The sequence below is a fragment of the Sardina pilchardus genome, chromosome 24 (genome assembly GCF_963854185.1).
Source record: "Sardina pilchardus chromosome 24, fSarPil1.1, whole genome shotgun sequence".
NCBI lineage: Eukaryota > Metazoa > Chordata > Actinopteri > Clupeiformes > Clupeidae > Sardina > Sardina pilchardus.
This window is the reverse complement of record NC_085017.1, coordinates 2,856,173-2,880,766: the sequence shown is the minus strand read 5'-3', so window position 1 is coordinate 2,880,766 and position 24,594 is coordinate 2,856,173. Positions and strand designations below refer to the sequence as shown.

Below are 24,594 nucleotides of genomic sequence, written 5' to 3'. Positions count from 1 at the left end.
TAATAAAATCAATACTAAAAAAATCTAGAATTTTTTTTTCATAATGCGTGCATGAAAGGGTTAATGTTATGCGCATGTTTTGCGCACACTTGACGACAGCATGTGCTCTCGATTACCCGCGTTTGTGTCCCCCTCCTCACCTCCTCCTGGCAAAGTTGTGCTGCTTCTAGTGTGGACAGCACGTGTAGTGCGAACGGATGAGGCCAAGTGCCCTGAACACGTGAATTTCGATTGTTTGCTCCAATAATTCACTAATAACAGATCAACTAATAGACTGGACGATAGCATAAGTTGCAGGACTTCAAATTCTACATTTGAGTATTTATTTGCCGACGTTACTGGTAAGTCCGCCAAAATGAACGACTTCTATTTGAATTGAGACAATGTAGGCTACCGTTTGTCTCTCTTTGCAGTAAAGTGTCACAACTTGCTTTATTGAAGCAAGGGTTTAAAATTGTATTGGACTTGTTCAGCTTTTCAATTGTTAATTGCTGTTACTATCAGGAACGTAAACTCTACTGTGTTAAGGTTGGCTAGCTGTAGTATGCTAATAGTTTCGCGTTAGCTTACCATTGCATCCCGGTGGTGTCAACATTACGTTAGCCTGCTAACCTCTCTAGCAATGGTTGGAGATAACTGGAAATCGATGCTGATTAGGCTCCTGTCCTCTCTTTCGTAAGATAAATATTTATGTGTTGTTGTTTTTGAGAAATGGGCTCCTCGTCTGAGTAATGGTTATTTCTCATATCCCTCAACGTTTCCTACCTATGATCAACACATTGTTGTAATAGTATCAAGTTAACGTTACAATAGACAGCAAGTGCTGTAATTTACTGTATTTATCAGCTACTGTATTCATCAGCTAGCTCTAATCGAGCTGTAATCTTTTGACATTATGCTACTTTGCGTAATAGATATCAGGTTATTGCCATCACATAAAACAAAGGCCATGAGCACCTTAGTCCAGTGAGAGACCATCATAGGAATGTGGCCTGGTACGAACAAAAGCTTTAACGTTTAGCAGCTACCCTTGTCACTCGGTGTGATGAGGGGGATTGAATGTGAAATGCAGAGCGTATACTGGAATTTGCTTAGTGAAGGGGTCCTTAACCATTCTTTCATAGATTACCCATTTTAGAGAATGTGGTCGCGGTCTGACCATAGTACACCCAACTCAGCAAAGATCTTCTGTGGTGATATGGATGTCGCAGCCAGTGCTGGATGATCCGGTCTGAAAGCATATTGTCGGAGGCTTTATCTCTGTTTACAACAACAAAGGCACACAGTTTAGTGACATTGCTTAAAAACAATATCCTTTCACCCCAGCCAGTTGGAGGTTACATAACAAGAGCCTTGGACTATTTGGATTTAATATTGTCCTCTTTCTTGCAGTTCAGCCAGTGAGCACAACCATGAAGTACATCCTGGTGACTGGTGGTGTGATCTCTGGCATCGGGAAGGGTATCATTGCCAGCAGCGTGGGAACCATCCTCAAGTCGTGTGGATTACACGTGACTGCCATCAAGATCGACCCTTACATCAACATTGATGCAGGCACCTTCTCCCCCTACGAACATGGTACGCTCCAGTTGCAGACATGAAAAATGATGCTGATGCTGTGTTACCAGGGCAACGGATGAAATGAGCGGGAGTCTGAAAGTCAAGTCAAGTCATTTTATTTCTAAAGCGCATTTTTTGTATGCACAAAGTGCACACCCAAAGACAGCGAGGACACCAGTGAAAGGCACCTATGTGCTTTAGGAGAGGGGATTAGAAATTTGCAGATGGTTTTGATTGTCTCGACAGGGATTAAGCGTAGTTCTAAACATAAAACTTAATTCAGTGGAGATCCTCTTTGGAGTTCTCTTTTTGTGAAGAGTTTACTTTTTCTTCTGTGTAAATAGTTCACAATGAGGGCACCAGTGAAAGGCATTTTTTTGGGTAGAAGACTTTCTGAAAGGCTGTTCACACCAACAACGATAACTATAACAATAACTAGAAACAAATATCGCTCTCGTTAATATAAATGACGATGTAAGCTATAACGTTAAGGACATGAAGAACAATAATGCTGGGGATCACTTTAAGACCGATTTTGAGAACAATATAAAGCCAAAATAATAGCCAATCAGAACCCATCACATTCATTAACATGAGGAGAGACATTTCTTATCGTTGGTCAGTGTGGACGCTTTTATCGTTAAGGTTATAGTTATCGTTATCATTCTTGGTGTGAATGGTGCTTTAATCATGGTGGATGTGTGCTTGCTCCAGGTGAGGTGTTCGTGCTGGATGACGGTGGAGAGGTTGATCTGGACCTGGGAAACTACGAGCGCTTCCTGGACATCCGGCTCACGCGAGACAACAACCTGACAACAGGAAAAATCTACCAGTCTGTCATCAATAAAGAGCGGCGAGGAGACTACCTGGGCAAGACGGTGCAGGGTAGGTTTCCTCTTAAACTGTCGGAAAGAAAAATGTGCTTTTGATATTATGAGATCCTGTAGATCATTTACAAGACATGACATTATTAGCTTGAAGTGAAGTTTCTAGCATAGTTTTAAATTGATATGTATAGTCTGGTGGTCAAATGTGAAGCCTGTTGAAGATGATTGAACTTGTACAAGAGAAATTGGCTGAATGTTATAGACAAACTGACTGCAATAATCTGCAGACTTTTGTGGATCACTGAAAATGACAATAAATGAATGAATGAATTAAGGAATGAGAATGGAACTCTGCTGAGTGCATTACCTCCACCGCATGCCTCAGACAGCAGGTTGTCTTGTCAGAGGTGATAAAATCAGATGAAAAGTTGATGCCATTTATCTGTCTGTGTGCCACAGTGGTGCCACACATCACAGATGCCATTCAGGAGTGGGTAATGCGGCAGGCTCGAGTGCCCGTGGACGATGATGACGTGGAGCCGCAAGTGTGTGTGATCGAGGTGAGAACGCCATTCAGGTTGTGTGTGTGTGTGTGTGTTTGTGCATGAGTGCTGTGTGACTGAAGACTAAACTTTTCTACCATCCAAGTCCAAGTAAGAGAATCACAGTTTTAATAGAAACATTATCTGGAATATCATGGAATTTCAGAAAGTCTATTCCAGACATGGAGAGTCAGGGAACTTCCGTTGGTGAAGGGACAGAAGCTCCCATCGATATGTGACTCGTGATGGGACTGTATCAATATTGGCTAGCTAGCTTGTGCACGCTCATGCCATGTGTTTCCCACGGTTGCAGCTGGGTGGGACAGTAGGAGACATTGAGAGCATGCCTTTCATCGAAGCCTTCAGGCAGTTCCAGTTCAAAGTGAAGAGGGAGAACTTCTGCAACATCCACGTCAGCCTCATCCCACAGGTAAGACTTTACATGTTGGCAAAATTGGAGCCAGTCTGGACAGAAGTACACACACACACACACACACACACACACACACACACACACAAACAACAAAGATGACAAGGATGACAAGGATGATGACCATTTCCTTGTTAATTCTAATGTTTGTACAGATCAGTGATTACGTTCAGGCAGGCTTCTCTCTTGTAGTTGATGCACAACATGCGCCTATTTTCTTTGTCTGTCCTTTTCAGACAACTACACTCACATATTGTCTTTCATCCAAATGGAACTGACACGCACACACACACACACACACACACACACACACACACACACACACACACACACACACACACACACTAAGAGCATCTTTTCCTTCCTCTCCCAACAGCCCAGTGCAACAGGAGAACAGAAGACGAAACCCACTCAGAACAGCGTGAGGGAGCTGAGAGGTCTCGGACTGTCGCCTGACCTGGTGAGCAACCTTCGCTGTGTCATTGGAACTTGGCTTGCAGAACACACACACACACACACACACACACACACACACGCACATAAACACACACACACGTGGGTTGCGGAATAAACACATGACTGATTCATTTGAATCATTTGTGCCACAGAACAAATAGAAGTCATGTGATGGGTGTCCTCCTTCTGTTTGTGTAATATTTTGTGTGTGTGTGTGTTTGTGAACTATGTTAGTCAAATGAGGAGATACGCAAACACAGTACTTTCCCATCCCTGATCATGCTTAACTTAAGTCATGCTGTCATGAATTTGCCTTTGAGCAGTTTAGGAACCAGTTTAAAGTAACACGATTTGCTATAGGCTAAAGGGGCATTCACATACGTCGCTACTCGCCCATCGCTACTCGCTTCTCGCCGAAATTCTACTCGCTGGCAGAAAAAAAATAACTGCTGCCGGCGTCGGTTGCCATGGCTCCCCGCTAGTTTACTTCACTGCAAACATGTCCGTTAACTGTCAATCATCTCTATTCTACATTCTGATGTAGCGAGTATGGGCGAGTAGCGACGTATGTGAATGCAGCTTAACTCAGGGATTCCAAAACTGTGGGGCGCGCACCCCCGGGGGTGCGTGAGCCGCTTCTAGGGGGTGTGCGAGATGAAAAGGGCAATGGCGGATAGGTTAAAAAAGATCAACTTTTGATTCATGAATAAATATATAATTTTGAATCAGGTCATAATGATATGGAAATGTGAAATTAAATATTATTTATAAACTCTATAGTCTGTAGGTGTTCATCAAAAAGGGCGGCTTATTAAGCATGACGCCTGGAATAGAATGCGTTAATTTTGGATGTGTCGGATGGTGGGTTGTCCGTGGGGAAAACGTTTTGGAACCGCTAACTCAAGACTCATCGTGGATATAGCCACATATGACATTTTTTTTTTTTAAACAACAAAAACAGAAGGGAGGGAGGCAGCAAAGCTAGGAGTTATATCAGATGGGTAAGAACAAGGCAACGTGACAAACTAAAAGGTAATTTTAGCCTTTATAGGGCTATAAAGTTGTCCAAACGAATACATTCTTGACAGGCGTTGTTGTAGGCCTATTATAAGATATTGTATGTGGATGTTGTTAGCCTACTATGCAGGATACTTTTTAGCTAACCAATGCACAAACCTAACCGGGAACCGGACAAATATTGTCAACGCTTTGAACGTTTCATTGCGGGTGGCGGTGGCAATACAATGTGTTACGTTTGTATCGATTTATGTGTCAGATTGTGGGGGTGCGCGAGTCAAGTCAGAATGTAGGCCGGGGTGTGCGGGGAAAAAAGTTTGGGAACCGCTGGGCTAACTGGTCTAACCCACTTTCAGTGAGTTATGCTAAGCTAGGCTAACAGTGTCTCTGGGGTAGATGCCGGTTACGGTGAACTACTGTCCCAAAAAATTGGCATGTTCATTGAAGGTAGTCTGGCTATCGCCATACTAAGCTTAAGCTTTTAAGATTGAACATTAGTCTAGGGAGTCTGCGCTTTATTTCTACTGCAAAAGAGGCGTGATCAATGGGTATAGTTCAAATGACTTTGTACACTTTTGGATAGTCCTTCAACCAATCAGACCAACAATCCGGGTGCGCCTTTTGGATGAGCTAGTTTGTGATTCGACCCAGACGATGTGGACAGGAAGCAGGAGAGATAGGTTTGCAGGTTTCCAGCCTGAGCTGCCTACCCTAAAGGGCTTTTTGCTTGAGAAACGACACCCACTACCACTCAGTTCATTTTCAATGAGAAGCGGGTGACTGCGGGTACGGCAGGCGGGCGCAATCCTGCCATTTTTGCCACTTGTGTACAAGTTGAGAACACACCTGCCTGCTTCCAAGATAAAATAAAAATCTTCAGCTTTTGAGGTGGTGGTGCGGCCTCTTCAGTTTTGAGTTGTCTTTCAGATGACGGGGAGGTAGAGCGCGGACCGCTTTCCATCTGAAAAGCCCTTAACACAGATAAAGCAAATAGTATGTGTATGGCAGTAAATTAATGAATGTATAACGATGTAATGATATTAAATGTATCTGAATTGCATTGCCTCATCAGATCATGTGTCGGTGTGCCACTCCTTTGGAGAACTCGGTCAAAGAGAAGATCTCCATGTTTTGCCATGTGGAACCCCAACAGGTAAGTGTCAGAAATGGATTGCTCTCTCTAAAGTGTCTGAATACTTTAGGGAACTGATCATGGAGTCTATTCAGTATCAATATCACTGAATTGACTCTAGGAATTGTTTAATGTTTATGGAAGTTAAGCCTGAAACAACAACAGAATGGAAATGATCTGTTTATTCATAATTATATGATCCTTCTTGTGGATGTGTGATAATGTGTCCGTGCAGATGGAGTCGAAATGCAAGGTAGAAGAAAACTTCCTTTTTATTATTAAGCTACCGGTAGGTTAGACATGACATAATAAGCAAAAGAAAAACACTGAACAAACGCAAAAACACAAACATGGGACAATGCCCAATAGCTAGGCCCTTACGTACCCATACACTGACCGAGACAATGTGCCCTCTCACGGCAGAGGCCCATCTCCCGAATGAAGCGCCCAATACTCTTATATGCTATTGGCGCGGACCAAACACAGCAAACAATCAATTAGCGCACCCATATATCCTCTAGGCTAGATACTATGGAGCGCAACACATTACTTGAACACATTCCTGTGCAATCATAAGTACTTGGCTAAAGTCCCCCCAAAATAACAAATAAAACAAAACTACTGAAACACCCCTGTCTCTATGAGCGCTTCCCTTATGGGAGCGCGCCCCGTCCCTTTAACTGGGTCTCACCTCCGACACTCTTGTCGCGCCCCGGAAGATAGGTAAGGACAACAATACACACTAGAATAAACAATACACAATACACAGACAAACATTGGCACAGTCGCAATGGTTTCATTCAAGATGTCAATTGTGCGCGCACGAAACCCGCCACAACTGCCCCGACATTATGCCTTGCATCAGCCGCTCATGCCATGTTTAGCGCACGGCCTAACCAATATTCCTTCGCATTGTACCACGACATAATACATAGTTATTCCATATTTTCCTACATATGCATTACATCATTTATTTAATTTCTCCTGTATGTGTATACTAATGTGTGCGTTCAAGTGCAAACTCCGTTCTCATTGTTCTTACTGGCGGGAATGCGGCCGCTTGCGTGACAGACGCGGTGCGCTCTGTCACAGGATGCAAAAAGACAGAAATGCGTCAACATAAAATAAAAAATTGAATACTTTTTTGAAAGGAATTCTTAACACCTGAGCTTTTTCCTGCTTTAAGTTTCTGAATGTCTCCTGACCTCAGTGGCCTTTCTGCTCTATCTGCCTCTCTCTCTCTCTCTCTCTCTGTCTCTCTGTCTCCCTCTCTCTGTCTCTCTGCGTCTCTCCTCAGGTGATCTGTGTGCACGACGTCACGTCCATCTACAGAGTGCCGCTCCTGCTGGAGGACCAGGGAGTGGTCAGCTACTTCTGCCGCAGACTGGACCTGCCCATTGAGATGCGGCCCAGGAGGATGCTGGCCAAATGGAAGGAGATGTCCGACAGGTGGGTGCAGAGGAGACAGCGCCACTGCGGCGTAGTTCTAAAGGGCCTTGTGCACCAGAACAGTAGCTGCAGAAAAGTACCATTCTAGCTAATATGAGTGATTGTATTCACACAAAAACTATAGCGACAGGAAGAAATGGTATTGTTGCTGATTACTTTCAGAGCGATTTTGAGAATGATAGATAGCTGACGGCTGATAGCTGAATCCATCAAATGTTAGTCATCATATTCATCAACATGAGAAGAGACTTTCCTTATCGTTGGTGTGGACGCTATTATTGTTACACTTTTATCTTTATTATTATCGTTCCTGGTGTGAATGACCCTGGTAGTGCCATGTCTGGTGCTGTATTGTGACTGAAATCATAGTGCAGAGATTCTCATGAATCTTGTCATTCCAAACAGCCACATTCTGATGAAGTTAGGAGGAGTTAGACCTTCTTTCTAATTTGCTTTCAGTTGAAGGTTTGCCAGACCACTGTATGTGTATGTGTAGTTTCTGTTGGTTGGCACAGCAGTGCTGTTGCGTAAGAACACCGTCTGTGTAACTCATCAAGTCTTTAATTAGACGGAGGCCTTTCTTTATTTGAGTGGCCCTGGGCCCTCAAAGCACAACACATGTCTGTTTTCCACCCATAAACGTCATGCTTTTCTTTAGTTGTCTTCAGTATTTTCAGCCAAATAATGGGTTGACCGCTGAAAATAAATCAGGATATTATATTCTCTGTTTGTTCCATCTCTTGTTTAATCGTTTCTTTCCTGCTGTCTCTTGTGCCTGCCCCAGGTCTGACCGCCTGCTTGAGCACTGTTCCATTGCCCTGGTTGGGAAGTACACTAAGCTGTCCGACTCCTACGCCTCCGTCATCAAAGCCCTGGAGCACTCTGCGCTAGCCATCAGCCACAAACTGGACATCAAGGTGAGCAGTGATCACCCAATGTACTGACCCAGGGCTGTACAGTGCTACGGATATGTAGCATGTGCTGCAAAACAATCAATCTGTCCTATAGATTCTTGTCTAATGTATAGCCTACAGATGAGGTGTTTGTAACTTCACACCAATGTTTGCAATTTTGTGGATTGTGTTACAAAGCTATCAAACTGTAGCACCAGAAAAGTAAACACACAGACCTGCAGCTGGTACAGATGAGCTAGCGCTCAATGTCTCATTGGGACCTTTTATACGGAGATCCAGCAATAATCACAATAAGAAGAGGCAGCGTTATGCTGCGTTGTTCACCTAACAGAGGCTGCAGAAGGCCGCCCCAGTACACACATTCAGATAGACGTTGGGGTACTGCAGACACATTGCATTTAGCTAGCTAAACTAAAGCATGTTATCTTAGGAAGCTAAATATGTCGCTATTTTAAGAAGCTACAATGCTCAAACATCAGCTAACTGTACTCACTGGACGTCACATGCTCTTAAGCTGTGTGTGTGTGTGTGTGTGTGTGTGTGTGGTGTGTTGTCCCTGGTGTTGATGTTTGTGTTTGCTGCACTGTATCATCCACCGGACGTCACATGCTCTAATGGTTTGTTTGTGTGTGTGTGTGTGTGTGTTGTCCCTGGTGTCGGTGTTTCTGGTATGTGTTTGCGGACGTCACATGCAGGAGAGCTCTGGCTGTAAATAGCCACACTCTCTCTCACCTTCTGTCGTTCTCCCATTTCCTCAACCCATGGTCCCTTTCTCCGTTCATCTCCCCTCCATCCAAACATAGACTCTCTACTGCCTCAGTCCAGTTAAGCACTGACAAAATGAATAAAATGATTGTGAATTAAAAAATATATATATATTTTAGCTGACGGCAGTGCTCCTACTATGTAGTGATCCTAGTCAATTCAGCGTAGCACATCAACTCCATGAGACATTAGGAGAACTAAGAAACTAATTTGTCTCTCTCTCCATCTCTGTCTTTCTCTCCCTTTCTTTCTTTCTTCTTCTCCCTCTCTCTCTCAGTATATTGACTCTGCGGATCTGGAGCCTGCTACCCTTCAGGAGGAGCCAGTGAAGTACCATGAGGCCTGGCAGAAGCTGTGCAGTGCAGAGTGAGTGTGTAGGCAGAGCCGTGTGTGTGTGTGTGTGTATTTGAGGACCCGGTGGAATTGGCACGGCGAATCTCATGAATGACCATCTGGATGGCGTTCTGTTTGCTTGTGGTGAAGCGAGGCGTTTCCACCGTGAGGGACAGTAACAGTAACAGGCCGTTCAGTCCTGGGAAATCTGGCGCCGCTTCCTGACAGGATCCCTGCTTATCTCCTTTTCTCGCTGGAGGTTTATGGTATAGGAGCTCTCAACTGTGAAGAGCTAGAGTAGAGTAGTCAGTGAGCCACAAGGCCTCGTAAGGCTCCGGTTTCAAATGCCCATCATTATGTAATGCTTGGCTGGAGCACAGCTACTGTAGCAGGGCTGCTCAGAGCACATTTGTCCCCTAGTTCACCAGAACAGCAGAGGTAGAAGCCACAGCAGTGTGGTGGGAATAGGGGAGGGGGAAAGTGTCATCATGACAACAGGCCTAGAGTAAGACGGGTGTGATGAGTGAAAGGGTCAAGAGATTCTAGAGCATTCCGCTCTGAGATCTTTGGACAACAAACAGATCATGGAGACGGGTTGGGAAAATTGAAAGTGTCATGACAACAGGTAGAGAATAAAACGGGTTGGTTGGGTGAAAGTGTCATGACAACAGGCTGAGTTGGAGACAGGTGTGTTGATTGATTGTGTGTGTGTGTTTCCTATCTGCAGTGGCGTCCTGGTACCTGGGGGCTTCGGCGTACGAGGAACCGAAGGGAAGATCGAAGCCATCAGTTGGGCGAGAAAACAGAAGAAGCCATTCCTAGGTATGAGGATGACTTTACTATTTAACATGAGATGAATCCAACAAAGCTCTATGACTAATGCAACATCAATCAAACATGATATTTACTGCGCGACACCCAAATGGGTGTCTCATCTTTTCTACCTTTTTGGACCTGCTCTGGACAAAAGATGGTGCTATAGGTGCTATCAGGTCAGGGGCTATACAAAGCTGTGATGCACAAATATAATAAGAATTTAGGAAACAGTCCCAGATTTCTATGTAAACACATCAAATGGACCTTTGAGAACTACCTTCCAGTGTGGGGTTGACCACTCCACCTCAGCTGCTGTAGCTGCTTACGTAATGCACGCTCACCTCAATCTCTTCAAGCTGGGCCACAAGGCAGCTCTTAATTTAAAGTGTTTCCTCAGAACTTTGTGCCATTGTTCAACCCCTCATCAGAACTTCAAACATGCACAAGCACATTACGATAGAGAGTGTGTGTGTGTGTGTGTGTGTGTGTGTGTGTGTGTGTGTGTGTGTGTGTGTGTGTGTGTGTGTGTGTGTGTGTGTGTGTGTGTGTGTGTGTGTGTGTGTGTGTCCACATAATCAGGCAGGCAAGTGTTCCAGGTGCTCGTTGTGCCAAGGACTTTCAGAGCATAGAGCTCGGCACCACATGTTCTCACAGCTCTCTAATGACATTTCATCCCCATAAACATAATAACGACGAAATAAAACAGCAATGTTTTACCCCGTGTATATTTAGCGTTCCATCTTCATTGTACATTAGTGTACAAAGTAGAAGCACGTCGGCAGTAGTAAGCTGATGGTAATAGTGGCACATACTGCAATGATCAGCAGATGTGTTTGTGTATTATAATGGTGATTTAGAACCCTGTTAACAGTTAGCCCTTAGGGGATTACCAAGGCCCTAAAATGCCATCACACAGAATGCTGATCACGCAGGTATTAAGTGGTTGTGGAGTTCTACATGCCAAGATGTTTGCTGCAATAAGGTTATTTGTGTGTGTGTGCGTGTGCGTGTGCGTGCGCGTGCGTGTGCGTGTGTGTGCTTGTGGTGCAGGTGTGTGTTTAGGTATGCAGCTGGCGGTATGTGAGTTTGCCAGAAACACGCTTGGCTGGGCAGGTAAGCCACAGTTTGTTGTTTTGCAATTTTCTGTCATCTTGTGTTTCTTATTAAGTATGTATAGATTTATTTTTTGAATGTCATTATTGTGTCAACATAATGTCCTATAGTCAGCACATTGGAAACATGGAGGAAAATACTTTTTTTATAAGAGATGTAACTTTTTTTCTCTGTAACGGTAAACTACATCAAAGGGTTTAACAAGTAATTTCATGCTGTTTTGCAGATGCCAACTCTACAGAATTCGACCCAGATTCCAAACACCCGGTGGTAAGTTAACCCATTCACCAACACATTAATTCCTGCATCTGCAGCTAAAGGTTGCTTTGCACACTTTACACATTTCTGATTGGTTCCTCTGCAGGTGATTGACATGCCAGAACACAATCCAGGGCAGATGGGAGGGACCATGAGACTCGGAAAAAGGCGCACCATATTCAAGACCAAGTCCTCTATATTGAGTAAGCTTCAGGCCATCAATTAAATCCCTAATTATTCTCAGTCAAATCTGTTAGGATATGTGTGGCATCACGGTGTGATTTACGTTCACTCAGGAAAACTGTATGGCGACGTCGACTTTGTTGATGAAAGACACCGACATCGATTTGAAGTGAGTATTTCTAATTTCTCTGTGTACAGCAAAAGCCGATTTCCTCTTGTTGCATCATAAATAGTTACATCACTGGCGGACCTCATCTATGTTGCCCAATTTACCGTGGAAACAGAGCTAGTGCCACTTGGTTCTTTCCTCTTAACCGCTGTTGTGTACACTTGAGTTCAAAATGGCAGCTGTTTATGGTAGTATGCCTGACCTATTTAGTCAGGATATACTGAAATAAACATGGTATCCAGCACAGCTGTGTTTGCTGTGATACTTTGACTTTGATGTATCAGTGTTCCCTCCCTTAAATTTGTTTCTTGTCCTTTACAGGTGAACCCAGAGCTTAAACATCACTTTGAGGAGAAGGGCTTTCACTTTGTAGGCCAGGATGTGGAGGGAGAGAGGATGGAAATTATTGAATTAGATGGTCAGTAGTTTTGTTTGTGTGTGTGTTTAAAGGATACAGTAGAGATTGTGAGACTTTGTGAATTTTGTTTTATATCACTCTTAAAAACATTTATTTTAATATTTTGCCATTCTATTTGGGGCCCACAACCATTACAAAATAAGACTTATGTTTACTTTCTCTCTCCTAAACCCTCTTCCTCTTCTGTCCGAGTCCCCAGCGTTCAAATTGAAATTGAGTCCATTCAAAGATAAGCCTTTCAAAAGGTTTTATGAAAGTTTTTAAAGGTTCACGTTCTACCCTGGTTTTCTGCATCCCCAGATCACCCATATTTCGTAGGAGTGCAGTACCATCCGGAATTCACCTCCAGACCCATCAAGCCTTCGCCTCCTTACTTTGGACTTATGCTCGCTGCTGCAGGGAAACTACACAGCTACCTCCAGAGAGGCTGCCGCCTGTCGCCACGGTAACCAACTCCCAGCATGCATCTTTTCTCTGTCTGCCTGCAGGCGTGAAGTGCTATCGTGTTGATTTGTACTGTGTAGGTCGGTGATGCACATATTTCTGCAAATGAGGATGCATTGGGGAAATGGCTGAATCTGTTAAGATTTTAGATAAATGGCTGTGGTCAGTCAAAGCAATCCAATGTATTACAGAAGGGTTTTCTGTAAGAGCAGGATGTACTGCTTACAGTATGATGGTGTGGTATTCAGATGGTGCTGTGTTTCATTTAATAACACAAGCCCTGTTTATATGGACACTTTTATTCCGACTAGAATTGGGAAAATGGAATAATAACACATAAACTGCTAAATAACTGCTGACCTTGCCTGCTGTATCTTCACAGGGCTACTCTTATCAAAGATTCTAGAGCGTCTGTAAGCACCTGATCGGAATAGATCGTGCTCCATGTAAACAGACGGCACAAATCTTTAAATCAGAATAATTTAATCGGAATGACGACATTATTCCCAGTAGTAAGCCCACCTACGACATGCCAGTTCCCAGAATGCATTTGTGATGTACTGTGTTGGTCCTCTTCACAGAGACACCTATAGTGACCGCAGTGGCAGCAGCTCCCCAGACTCCGAGGTTGCCGAACTCAAATTACCCAGCATTGCTCAGGACTGACCCACCGGGGGAGATCAAGTATGTCCTCTCCACCCCACCATCTTGTTTGATGTAATCTAGTTTTAAAGCTGTAGATTCTGAATTCTAGGAGTGTGGTGGGTTGGGTCTTTATTCTGGTCATATAGTAATTTCCTGTGTATATTAGCTGCACGACTGTTTTGTGCAAATTAATCCATATTATTACTGTGTTAACCCCCATGGATTATCCTCAAAGCTGAAGACATTTTACAAACTCAATGTATACGGGAAATTACGGTAGTCTAAATCATATAATTCTGTGTTCTAGGGCTGTGGCGATTTTTTCAGTGATTCGGATGCACTGACGGACAGGGATGGACGCCTTGGGAAACTCGGACCTCAGATTTTAAATGCCTTTTTCTTTTTTTCATTTCCTTTCCTTTTACTTCTCTTGCACAAGTTGTGATATCAAACCATGGTCCTTTTTATATTTGTATAGATTTGTAACAATACCTGTTTTTTCAGTTTCTCATTACTACTATGGATTCCATAAGGCATCACCCATGCTTGTTAAACACTAGCTAGACTAGTAACAAACCTGGTCAGATATCAGTTGAATTGTACATTGTGTGCACTCCGCGTACATTCATTGTATTTAAGTCTATTCTTTTGTGTGAAAACCGAGATTAACAAAAGGTCATACCGACTCTGACTCCGCAGGGATGAAGTTATTTATTTTGGCATGCAACAGTATTTTGTGGGCTAAAGTCACAGAGGATGTCCTCAGGAATAGCTTTGATGGGTCACTCAGTTAGTCCCCCCCCTCAACGGTTCCAGGTTTTGTTTTCCTCAGTTACAGATGACTGGACACATAAGAGACAGATTCAGTAGTCTGCTGCATGTTTCAGACCATTGACCGTATATCTACAGTCAGTGTTTGAGACACAACCTCCACATGTATTTAGGGGGTGTGTGCCCTTAAGTACGTTTATGGAAATGACGCTTTTGGAATGCTGAAGGGTAGGCAGACAACAGGAAGTTGAAATCCCACCTCATGCTGGTGACTGTTTAGAGCACAGTGGACCTGTCCAGTAAATCACAGAAGTGCTGCTGCCTCTCAGGTCACCTCTGGAGTGAAGATGCACATAAATGGGATCATTAGTGATCCCTCCTCACTAGGACCAATAGGCGTAGTTTGCCATTGCAGTAAACACTCTCCTCAGTATTTAACTATTTTCTGAACTATACCCACAAACAGTTACATATTTTCATTTAGTCAGTCAGCAGCAACATATTGCACATGAGGGCATTTAGCAGTTCACTGCTGACTAATTCAGATGAGCCCCATGCATCAATGTAATTTGTTTTCCATGCCTAGCCATCATGAGTGGCATTTAGCTGTGATGGGGGAAATGAATAAATGTGCAGGTGTTGGGCTAAAAGTGTGTATTATCCACTTCTTTGAACAATGTATCTGGTAGCCATAGCAATATTGCTAAAACAAATAGCCTTACACTTAGGACAGTGGTTGAATCGTATTGTGTTTTGATGTTACAATAGTATACCGTTACATTCAAATTTGATTCATAACTCAATTGCAATTTTACAAGCCCAATTAGCCTTATTTTAGACTGGTTATTGAAATGGTCCAATCGACTAAAATGGCACCCTCATGGGCAACCCCTATGGAACTTCAATGGCTTTGCGATATGAATTCACCCATTTTTAGTGGCCATTTAAGTTAGGTTTCCATATGGAGGACTCAACCATGCCTCATGTTTGATTGGCTTATGTTCAGCCTGAGCTAATTCAGCAAAACCAAGACATTTCCACTCCGTCACCTTAAATAGGACAAGTGTCTTAAAATCACTATACTGAGGATGTGTAGCTAAAACTAGAAGCAGCAATCCTTGAGTAGATCCTCAGTATCTTGTAACCATGTTAATCCATTTGACAGGTAACTACAGATGTTTCTTGGGACTGGTGGAGTATGTAGAGCACTGAGAACATGGCATGTGAACAGCAGAATGTCAAACCGTTTCCCTATGAACTAAATGTGAAGGTAAAGTCCACCACATTTGAGCATGTGAATTGAGGATATAGAGGTCCTAAAAACTGACACTACACCTTTAATAGTTGCGGAGACTTGATCTCCAGAAAACTGAGAAAGCAACCTTGTGACTTTACGCTGAGGTGCATAAACATTTGCAGGAATATTGATGGCAGTTAGATTGTTGGCTACCAATCTTTACGTCCAGATCGATCTAGTCAGACCTGGCAGAAACCCTGATACTATGTATAAGTTCTTACAAAATCTAAAGCAGAAAAATGCTTCCGTCTCAAGGAAGACACAAGACATTGGTTCAGTCCAGATACATTTTATTTCAGATGGAAGTGGTATCCGTCACACCCAACATCCCTCTGGACAGTCCCATATACCTGAAAAGATAAGACCATCAGAACACATTCCAACACTCAAAGATCATTTAACTAGCAAATTATTCTGATCTCAGTCCCATATCCGCATGCTTCATCCAACCGTCCACAAAGTACATAAGGTTGTCATCCTCGATCAGAGCAGAACAAAAATAGTATGCCAATAGCCAGACATGTACTTGGAACTGACGTAGAAACGTACCTTGAGGCTTGCTGTACAGTACATGCTGCAACACTCAGCCTTTATACCATCACCCTGGAAACAAAGTGGAAATCATGAACACTCATTCAAGAATCTTCCCTAAACTCAGCGGGACTGTAAAGTGTACACTTAAAGGTGTTAGAATAATTCGATCTGATCTCAGTCCCATATCCGCATGCTTCATCCAACAGTCCACAAAGTACATAAGGTAGTCATCCCCGATCAGAGCCAGTCATGTACTTAAAACGTAAGCGTAGAAACATACCTTGATTGCTGTACAGCACACTCTGCAATACTGAGAGAACACTTCACACCAATACCCTGGAAACAAAAATAAAATGGAGACTTTAATAGCCATTACAGAATCTTTCCTAAGCACAGATCTCTTCAGTGTTAGCAAAACTAGAGGAATGTTGTTGGAAAGTAGAGTGGCTGTCGCAGGCATGATTGAGCCCTGACAGTCAAAGTCTCCCCAACTCCTCTGGCACGTGGTTGGAGAGTCTGACCCACGGACAAGAGCACAAACCCTTAGGAACCGTGCCAATCTAAGGGAACTACTCTATTATGGGTGCATGCATGCATTGGTGCAGCTAAAGTTGCCTCTAACTTAGCATCACTTCCATGGAACATTCAACCACAAATCCCTACAAACCTTGTATTCAAAAACTGCTCCTGCATGGCAAGCCGCACACCCTTTCAGTGGAAACATGCTCGCCTCATGACATCTGCCAGGGATGCAGCAATGTAGTCTTCGAGACATTCAACCTAAAGATGAAACAGCTTTTAGAATAATCAAAACACTTTCAGTGTATGAGAATAAGCTGTTAGACCTGGCTCAGTTGTATCCAATGACTCATTATCGGGTTTTAAAAACGCTCAGTGAGGGCAAGTTTTGTCATCAATGCCAGACTTATTGAACATCTACATGTAGTCCAGGCTTACCTTGTGAAGATTAGGCGCATAATCATCCTTTAGGGGACATCCCATGAGGTCTAAACAAAGAAAACACATTTCAGTATAATGGACTCAAAACGTAGGCCTAATACCAATTTCTATTAGTGTGCTGTCCTTTTCCTTAATGTTGCTGAGACAGCTACAGGTGAACTGAACAGCGACCGTCGGTAAAAGGGTTGTTCTTGGCGCCCTTATGAGTGCGACTGCCACCATGAGGCAGGAGCGACTCCCATCGGGGCCAAAGTTAATGTCTAATTAAACACTCAAATGTACCTGATATTCGCGCTGCTCAGTCAGAAGCATGTCCATGGTGGTCAGCATAGTGTATGAACCTAGAACAATGAAAAAACGGCACTGTGAAACATGTTGAATAAGGGCAGGGCAAACGGCTAAAGCGATTAGCTTACGATGCTAATTTAAGTGTTGTCCTTTTCCTTTGGTGTTGCTGGAAAGCTACATCAAAGCTAAACAGCGACCGTCGGTAAAAGATTTTACTGTAGGCACCAGATTGACCGATTCAGCCACGTGCAGGCTAAATCGACTTCGATAGGGCCACAGATCTTAGCATTAAGTTTAATATACCCAGTGTCTATGGTGAACACTAGACCGGAGTTCGTTACACATAACCTTTTTCCACAATCGAGTAAACAATTTCGAACATTAAGGCTGAAACGATAACTTTAGAAACCGAATATCCAACCAATAAATACAGCAGAGAAGTTTCCATGTTGTGGACACTGAAGTTAGCTTGCAGGAAGCGATTTTCTGTCCTGCACCATATTGTGGCGTAAGACAAACAAATACTACCGTAAATTGAAAGATTTAGAACAAGTTTGCTTGATTATTTGGTTGAATAAGTCGTTCACGCAAATAGAACATCGATGTCTGTAGATAGTCAAGAGGCACTTACCGATGCGATGACTCGAACGAAAGAAGAAGAGACCTTTCGAAGTAGCCCCTTCCTTTTTATAGTGAGTTGCCCGATTGGCTGCTGGGTGGATGATGTGCATGATGGGAAATGATGTCTTTCAAGGTTGATTCTTGATTTTGATCAGACACACGAATTTGACCCAAATAAGAGTTCTTTATTTGATTATAGACAGTTACATATATACAAGCATTTTTTTTTACAATTAGGGAAAGAATAGTGCTTTTTAATATGATTAATATGATTATTATTATTATGTATTTTTATTTTAATGTCTTAAAATGCGGTAGGCCTATAACAGAGAAACTATAAACATAACAGAGACATCAAGTTTAGGTATAGCTTAATTTACGAACCATGTAACGTCTTTTGGGACAGACGTCGGAATTATCACAGGATAAAATGTGTACAAAATCAAAAGAGGTCCATCACGTGACAATGGTATTAGGCAAGGCTAGTCTGAAAGCAGTAGGCCTAGATTAGTTAAATTGCAGAGTGATTACATTGTTCTGGGTTAGTAGAATAAAGGTCAAGTTAGGACCTGATTTATTTATTATTATTAGGCTATTACAGTTCTCAACCATTATAACTTGCGATGTAGCGTGACTTCGCCTTATTTTTGTTAATTTGATTGTTGCTGTTTAGTCGTAGGGTAGGCCTATTGATTATCTCGCAAAAAAACAGCACATCGCTGTGAAACTACGCAAATGCCATTTGGTGTGTTTTAAATTAGTTTCACAAACATCCATGGAAGCATGGAAAATGCGCTCCTGCCAGCGTTCCGTTGCCTCGTAGGGCTGATTTCAGTACCATGGACAGAGAGTCCTTGGACCACCTACACGGCCATTACTGCATGTTGTGGGTGATCTAGGACAGTGGTTCTCGACTTGAAACCTCAACTGGAGACACAAAATGTGTAGCCTAAACCTGTTAACATTAGGCCTACGAGCTTTACATAGCGTATGCGTTTTTGTATAAAGTATCATGACCAAGCCTACATGATTATAGGTTGTCTTGAAGGTTATCCCACCCCCTTTCAAATCATATCTTTTGTCGGCGTCCATGGAATAGACTATCTACAATGATAGGTTAATCTATCATGCTTTATGAGGTTCTTTTGACATAATTAGCATCAAGCATAGGCTAGGCCCAGGTGCCTATTGCAGTCAATTCAATCTTTCACTCAAATAACGTAGTAGGCTAAGGTATTTATGAATAATGAAAACAAAAGACAAACATTTTCCTTGACACGATAACCCACTTAATGAACTTAAAACGGAAAGCGTAACCATAGCGGTTGCACCACAGCTTAGATAGAGCACAAAGTCATGTGACTGCAGCACTGAATTGCGCTCGCCAAGGCTATGCTTTCCCCTTCCTGATCGTCAAATCAGTCTCAGGCTGAATGTAAACACCTTGTGCTGCTTTGTTCAAAAATCATCGGCACGAGTTTAAAAACACAGCCATGCCATGGATACTCTGTGGCAATATCAGTTCAGGATCATTTTGTTGGGGGACTCAACGGTAGGAAAATCGTCTTTGTTGAAACGCTTCACTGACGGAATATACAGCGATGTGGCGGACCCAACGGTCGGTGTGGATTTCTACGCCCGTTCACTAGATATCGAACCTGGAGTAAAAATCAAGCTACAGCTGTGGGATACTGCTGGCCAAGAACGTTTTAGGTGAGCAGCCCTGCCTATTTTCTATATTGTAATCTGTCTGCTGTGACCAAATACGTGAAATCTGCTCTTCCCACTTCACCATAAATTAATTACGCGAAACAACGGTGAAATATAGCGTCCATGTTGGCAGTTGCATTTGATGTAATATAGGCCATAGCCTGTTTTATTGAATTGCATAGATGTTAGAATATAAATAATGAAAGACGCCTTGTTGATTTAAACGCCAGATCAGGTCTGCACGGATAGATGTCAGGAAATTGGGGCACATCAGAGTCAGTCGCCTGAAGAATATCGGTCCTCTTGTGTAATGAGCTTTCATGTTGCTTGTAGATGGGGTATGTAAATAAACCCTGTCAAAAAGCAGTCTACTGTATACAGAATAACTGGGTTGGTACATTAACCAGTTTCGCTGTAATGTGAGATTTTTGTTTTATTTGAATGGCTGTCGTGTGCACAACCTATAGCCTGTGTGTTGTGTATGGTGCATCTCCATATAGCCTACACGTAGCCTGCACCATCAGTACTAGGTTGTGGAGGAAAAGGTAAACAACCCGACTCCCCCACATATAGTCCTACTGACTGTTGGTGCCTTTCTCATTCATTCAGTTGAGTGTGATTCAGCAACAAAGCGTGACTTACACAACTCCTGTCACAGTAGAGCTTTCTTTTTTCCTTTTCATAGACAGACTGTAAGCGTGGGCAAGCCTGTAGGCTTTGAAGATCTGAAGGCACCCTTTGCTTAGGGAATGCACACCCTTTTGCAACAGGGATTTTCTGAATGCATTCATGTAGCTGACGCTTTTGTCCAAAGCTATAACGTAATGATGCCAATGAATAGGCGTATCTGAGCTGATGGGGGGAGGCAGGCAGTGTAAATTAATTCAGAGATCACCACTGTTGCTTATTGCTACTTTTTGTTTCAGAGTCAGTGGTGATACGACTCTGTTACAGTTACTGGACATATTAGAAATGACAGCATATCAGACCAGCCATTATTATGGACGGCCTGGAGTGGAACATAGACCTAGGCACCTCCCCCTCCTTGGGCCTAGGGAGGGGGGTCATCATTACACTTTGAACCCTGATGGCAAGCCTGCATCATATACATATATTATTTATACATATTATATATAGTGTTTCTTGTTCTTGAAATACCAAAAAGCCTCCATGAATGTGTTCAGGTTTGTGTCATCATGACATGAATGATATTCCTTCCACATCCCTGCTAATGTGATGAATGAATGCATGACTTACTCAGCAGCACTCAACACTCATGCCAGTCTAACTCTCTAAGTGCCGCCATCAAACATGTGCTACCATCTCCTCCAGGTCCATCACCACCTCCTACTACCGTAACTCGGTGGGGGGCCTGCTGGTGTTCGACCTGACCAACCGCAAGACCTTCGAGCACGTGCGCGAGTGGCACCGCGAGGTCAGCGAGCACATCCTGCCCCACCACATGGTCTACATCCTGATCGGCCACAAGAGCGACCTGGACAAGGAGCGCAAGGTGTCCCGCGCCGAGGCCGAGCAGCTGGCCGCCGAGCTGGGCGTGCGCTACGTGGAGACGTCGGCCAAGCGCAACAACAACGTGGACCGCGCCTTCGAGCTGCTGACGCGCGACATCTTCGAGCTCATGAAGATGGGGGAGATCTCCACGCGCGACGGCTGGGACGGGGTCAAGAGCGGCCTGACCGCCAAGGTGCTGTACCCGGCCGACGAGGACGACCTGGTGCCCGGCGAGAGAGAGAAGAGCTGCAACTGCTGACTCGCCTGAGATTTTGGGGTTTTGTTTCGTTGGTGGGTTGCTGCCTCTGTGTCTCTCTCGCTCTCTCTCTCTCTCTCTCACACACACACACACATTTTTTGTTCCTGTCTCTTGTGTGTCCACTTCACACTGCCCTGAACACTGCTCTTTGTGCCATGCACGCTCACTCAAACATACACACACACACACACACACACACACACACACACATAGTCATGCCATGCGTATGTCTGAGCTTGGGCTCTCTTGCTCCAGTGGCCCTTGTCTCGTGACATCATCATTGCTTGCCCTGTACCTGACTTCCTCTGTGTCAGTGTCCAGAGGAGTAAACATCTGTTCTAGAATGGGAGACACACAAGGGTGTGTTCAGCCTCGTGTGATTGGGCAGTGAGAACTGGGGACTGTTTTGCTCGGCAAAATGGGAACATGACCTGAACACAACCCTGTGCAGAAGGAAGAGGCAGACACTGATGGGAACGTTGTTAATCCTGGCTATACTTTCTCATACTTATAGGTTACTGAATACATCCACGTAAACTGGCATCAGACTTATAGACCATGATTTTGCAAATCTTGGTCTGGCTAGTTTCCTGTTGTGGTTTGTCAAGAGCTGTTGTTCCTGTTGAATTCTGTCGTTGTGTTATTTTACCCTGTCAACACAGTCGTGATCACGCAATCCATTTTCAAGGCGGCTCTGGTTTGATGAATGATTAACTCAAATAGCATAGCTAATTATACTCAAGTCCATTTGAAAAGAGAACCACTATTTTAACAAACAATGCAGAGCTTTATAACATTGATATTTGTGCAGATAGCTCTGTGGATTTGACAACTGCTTGCTTCCATTCTCGTTAGCTGAAAATAATGTTTAGCCGTGCATAAGGCATTTATCTAGTTGAATTTGCTATATAAAAAAGAGGTTATAGTCTGCCAAACCATCTGCCGTCTTTCAATGTGTCGTGTTGGTTCAGTGGCACAAACACAAGGTCATCATCTTTCTCCAGCAGCAGTGTACACAGTGTGATGCGCAGGCCTCATTTAATCTCATGCGGTGGCCCCCAGAGCCTCCAGCGCCTGTGCCGTGCAGCTGAAAGGGCAATGTCAGCATATGTGGGACTCTCAGATCACTTCCAGGACTTCAAGATAAGAGGTTGGTTCCCTCACAATCCTGTCTTAACCAATTCTCTCGTCCTATCACTTAGTCTGTCTATTCTAAGGGTACATGCAGCTAGTAAGATTCAGTGTGTTAAATCATCGTTACAGACATTACGTTTTAATGTATATATTTTTTTATTTATTTTTTAATAATTATGTTGTTTTCACCTTAACTTATCATTAGTGTGATTGATTATATGTGATTATACGTAAATGTGAAGCTCCCTTGCTTGGTTAAAAATTTAAGATCCCCCCCCCCCCCCCATCCTGTTAAAAAAAAGTCTGAATCATGGATTCTTCTTGACCCACATTCCTGTTGTTGTTGTATTCGCTGACTGGTGAAGTGGGAGGTAATCTCCCAAAAGAGCATCACTTATTCCCTATTGTGTTTAGAGGCCAGTCATTAGCTGATCCTGGCCTCATTCTCAGAACCAGGGCCCTTGAGGTCAGGTTGAGCGGACTCTCGCAAACATCACTCATATGCTGACCAGGGCAGTTGGTCAGTGCCTCCTTTGCCTAAAGGTCTCTGTGGTGAGGTGAACACAGCTATACGTCTCGTTCAGGCCCTTACAGCGCCTGTTAGCATTTAGCCATTAGCATACATTTATTAACTGAGCATCGCCGACCTCTTTGTCTTACACAGAGAAAACGCTTGTGTGTCTAATTGGCTCCTCTTGTGTGGTCATGCTTCTGTGTCGAATTCCATTGTATAAACAGAATTTAGGATTATACATTTCACAAAGAATCCTTGTTCTTATCTAAATAGGAACGATAAATAAAGTACATATATAATTTTTGTTCTTATATCTTTTTGTTCATGTTGCCCTCATTTGAACAAGTTAGGCAGCAAGCCCATCGGTTCTCCATCTGTTTTCTATCATTGTGTGGTGTTTCTATGGTGAGGCTCCATGAGAGCCCAAGTCTGTCATATCTGCTACCTCTGGGGAAGAGCTTGGTGCACACACTACATCACACATTCTTGCAGAATCAGATTTTCTCTCACTCTCTATCCTCCTCAGCCTGCCTCTGTTTCTCTCTCTCTCTCTCTCTCTTTTGCTGTCTCTCTCTCCTCTCTCGCATCGATCTCCACTCACCAGCATGTCACCATGACAATACACACGCAAGCATTGTTATGGACAGTGTGAGGTTGTTTTTATAATGATCATGACTCATGTTTTCTGAGGCCAAGGCCAACATAGGGGTGGTGTGGGCAACACGTCATATTTACATTGAAGAACAGCTGTTTCTATGTTTAATCATTCCAAAGCTACTTCAAAGATGAAACAATTATACATATTGTATATAACCTTAGCTGAAAATTTTATTATTTTTTATCATAAATACATGAGAAAAGGTTGTTCTAAATTCATAGACCAGTCTAGCCAATATCTGTACTTTTTCATGTCACTTTTATCTATTCTTAGTGTGACAATCAGAATGGATCCTGCTTTCATTGTGTTGTAATAGCAAAAACAATCCTGCGACTCTCCTTCAGGTGCCAAATGTCCTTTAAATGTAAGAGTGATCAAGGAGGAGAGAAGCAGGGTAGTCACACTCTGCCAGAGAGTGAAAGAGAGAGAGAGAATAAAAGAAAGAAAGAAGGAAAGGAAGAAAGAAAGAAATCTGAAACAAAGGAAGAAAGAGAAAAAACATACAAACCTGCTGCTTTACATAACTGAGCCAGACACAAACCATCCTCAGCTGACCCTCTACACTGCGCTGTTAGTCTCACGTACAGGGTTAACTTTGAACAGATATTTATATTATTATTGTATTATTTTATTTTTTATTTTTAGTCATTGCTTAGATGTGCTGTTCAGTAGCCAATATAGTGTGCATGCAACATGTTCCACCAGGTACCAAAGCTGTACACTATGCTACATGTTCACAAGCAGTGCTCTTGCCTTCTGGAAACAGAGCATCTTTAACACACAAGGATATCGACCTTAAGAAATATAGACCTGAAGATATATGTGCAAAAGCAAGAGCTGACATAGTTATCTTTGCGTCATAGTT

At 43.2% G+C, this 24,594-nt stretch overlaps 2 protein-coding genes, 1 long non-coding RNA gene and 6 other non-coding genes across 9 annotated transcripts; 2 read left to right on the top strand and 7 right to left on the bottom strand.

Annotated features, from left to right (window-relative positions):
• Positions 1-146: 146 nt before the first annotated feature.
• On the top strand, positions 147-14,892 carry ctps1a (CTP synthase 1a). Its single transcript, XM_062529580.1, has 19 exons — positions 147-341; positions 1,393-1,578; positions 2,275-2,445; positions 2,847-2,947; positions 3,243-3,359; positions 3,736-3,819; positions 5,905-5,985; positions 7,262-7,413; positions 8,198-8,330; positions 9,370-9,458; positions 10,153-10,247; positions 11,292-11,354; positions 11,581-11,624; positions 11,719-11,815; positions 11,909-11,964; positions 12,286-12,382; positions 12,683-12,827; positions 13,408-13,510; positions 13,779-14,892. The coding sequence occupies exons 2-18, from the start codon at positions 1,413-1,415 to the stop codon at positions 13,490-13,492; spliced, it is 1,776 nt and encodes a 591-aa protein (XP_062385564.1). The 5' UTR covers positions 147-341; positions 1,393-1,412; the 3' UTR covers positions 13,493-13,510; positions 13,779-14,892.
• A 920-nt stretch (positions 14,893-15,812) lies between these two features.
• On the bottom strand, positions 15,813-17,910 carry LOC134072569 (uncharacterized). Its single transcript, XR_009937180.1, has 6 exons — positions 17,316-17,910; positions 17,031-17,080; positions 16,741-16,853; positions 16,354-16,409; positions 16,089-16,142; positions 15,813-15,889 (listed from the first exon to the last, which is right to left on the bottom strand). It is a non-coding gene; the product is annotated as an uncharacterized LOC134072569 (long non-coding RNA).
• Positions 15,952-16,027, bottom strand: LOC134073278 (small nucleolar RNA SNORD99). The gene has a single exon (XR_009937274.1). It is a non-coding gene; the product is annotated as a small nucleolar RNA SNORD99 (small nucleolar RNA).
• Positions 16,240-16,315, bottom strand: LOC134073277 (small nucleolar RNA SNORD99). The gene has a single exon (XR_009937273.1). It is a non-coding gene; the product is annotated as a small nucleolar RNA SNORD99 (small nucleolar RNA).
• LOC134073270 (small nucleolar RNA SNORA44) lies at positions 16,500-16,631 on the bottom strand. Its single transcript, XR_009937266.1, has one exon. It is a non-coding gene; the product is annotated as a small nucleolar RNA SNORA44 (small nucleolar RNA).
• On the bottom strand, positions 16,918-16,997 carry LOC134073281 (small nucleolar RNA SNORD103/SNORD85). Its single transcript, XR_009937277.1, has one exon. It is a non-coding gene; the product is annotated as a small nucleolar RNA SNORD103/SNORD85 (small nucleolar RNA).
• On the bottom strand, positions 17,150-17,285 carry LOC134073262 (small nucleolar RNA SNORA16B/SNORA16A family). Its single transcript, XR_009937258.1, has one exon. It is a non-coding gene; the product is annotated as a small nucleolar RNA SNORA16B/SNORA16A family (small nucleolar RNA).
• LOC134073263 (small nucleolar RNA SNORA16B/SNORA16A family) lies at positions 17,464-17,600 on the bottom strand. Its single transcript, XR_009937259.1, has one exon. It is a non-coding gene; the product is annotated as a small nucleolar RNA SNORA16B/SNORA16A family (small nucleolar RNA).
• Positions 17,911-19,365: 1,455 nt separating the features above from the next.
• Positions 19,366-23,382, top strand: rab42a (RAB42, member RAS oncogene family a). Its single transcript, XM_062529853.1, has 2 exons — positions 19,366-19,655; positions 20,985-23,382. The coding sequence occupies exons 1-2, from the start codon at positions 19,441-19,443 to the stop codon at positions 21,421-21,423; spliced, it is 654 nt and encodes a 217-aa protein (XP_062385837.1). The 5' UTR covers positions 19,366-19,440; the 3' UTR covers positions 21,424-23,382.
• Positions 23,383-24,594: the final 1,212 nt, after the last annotated feature.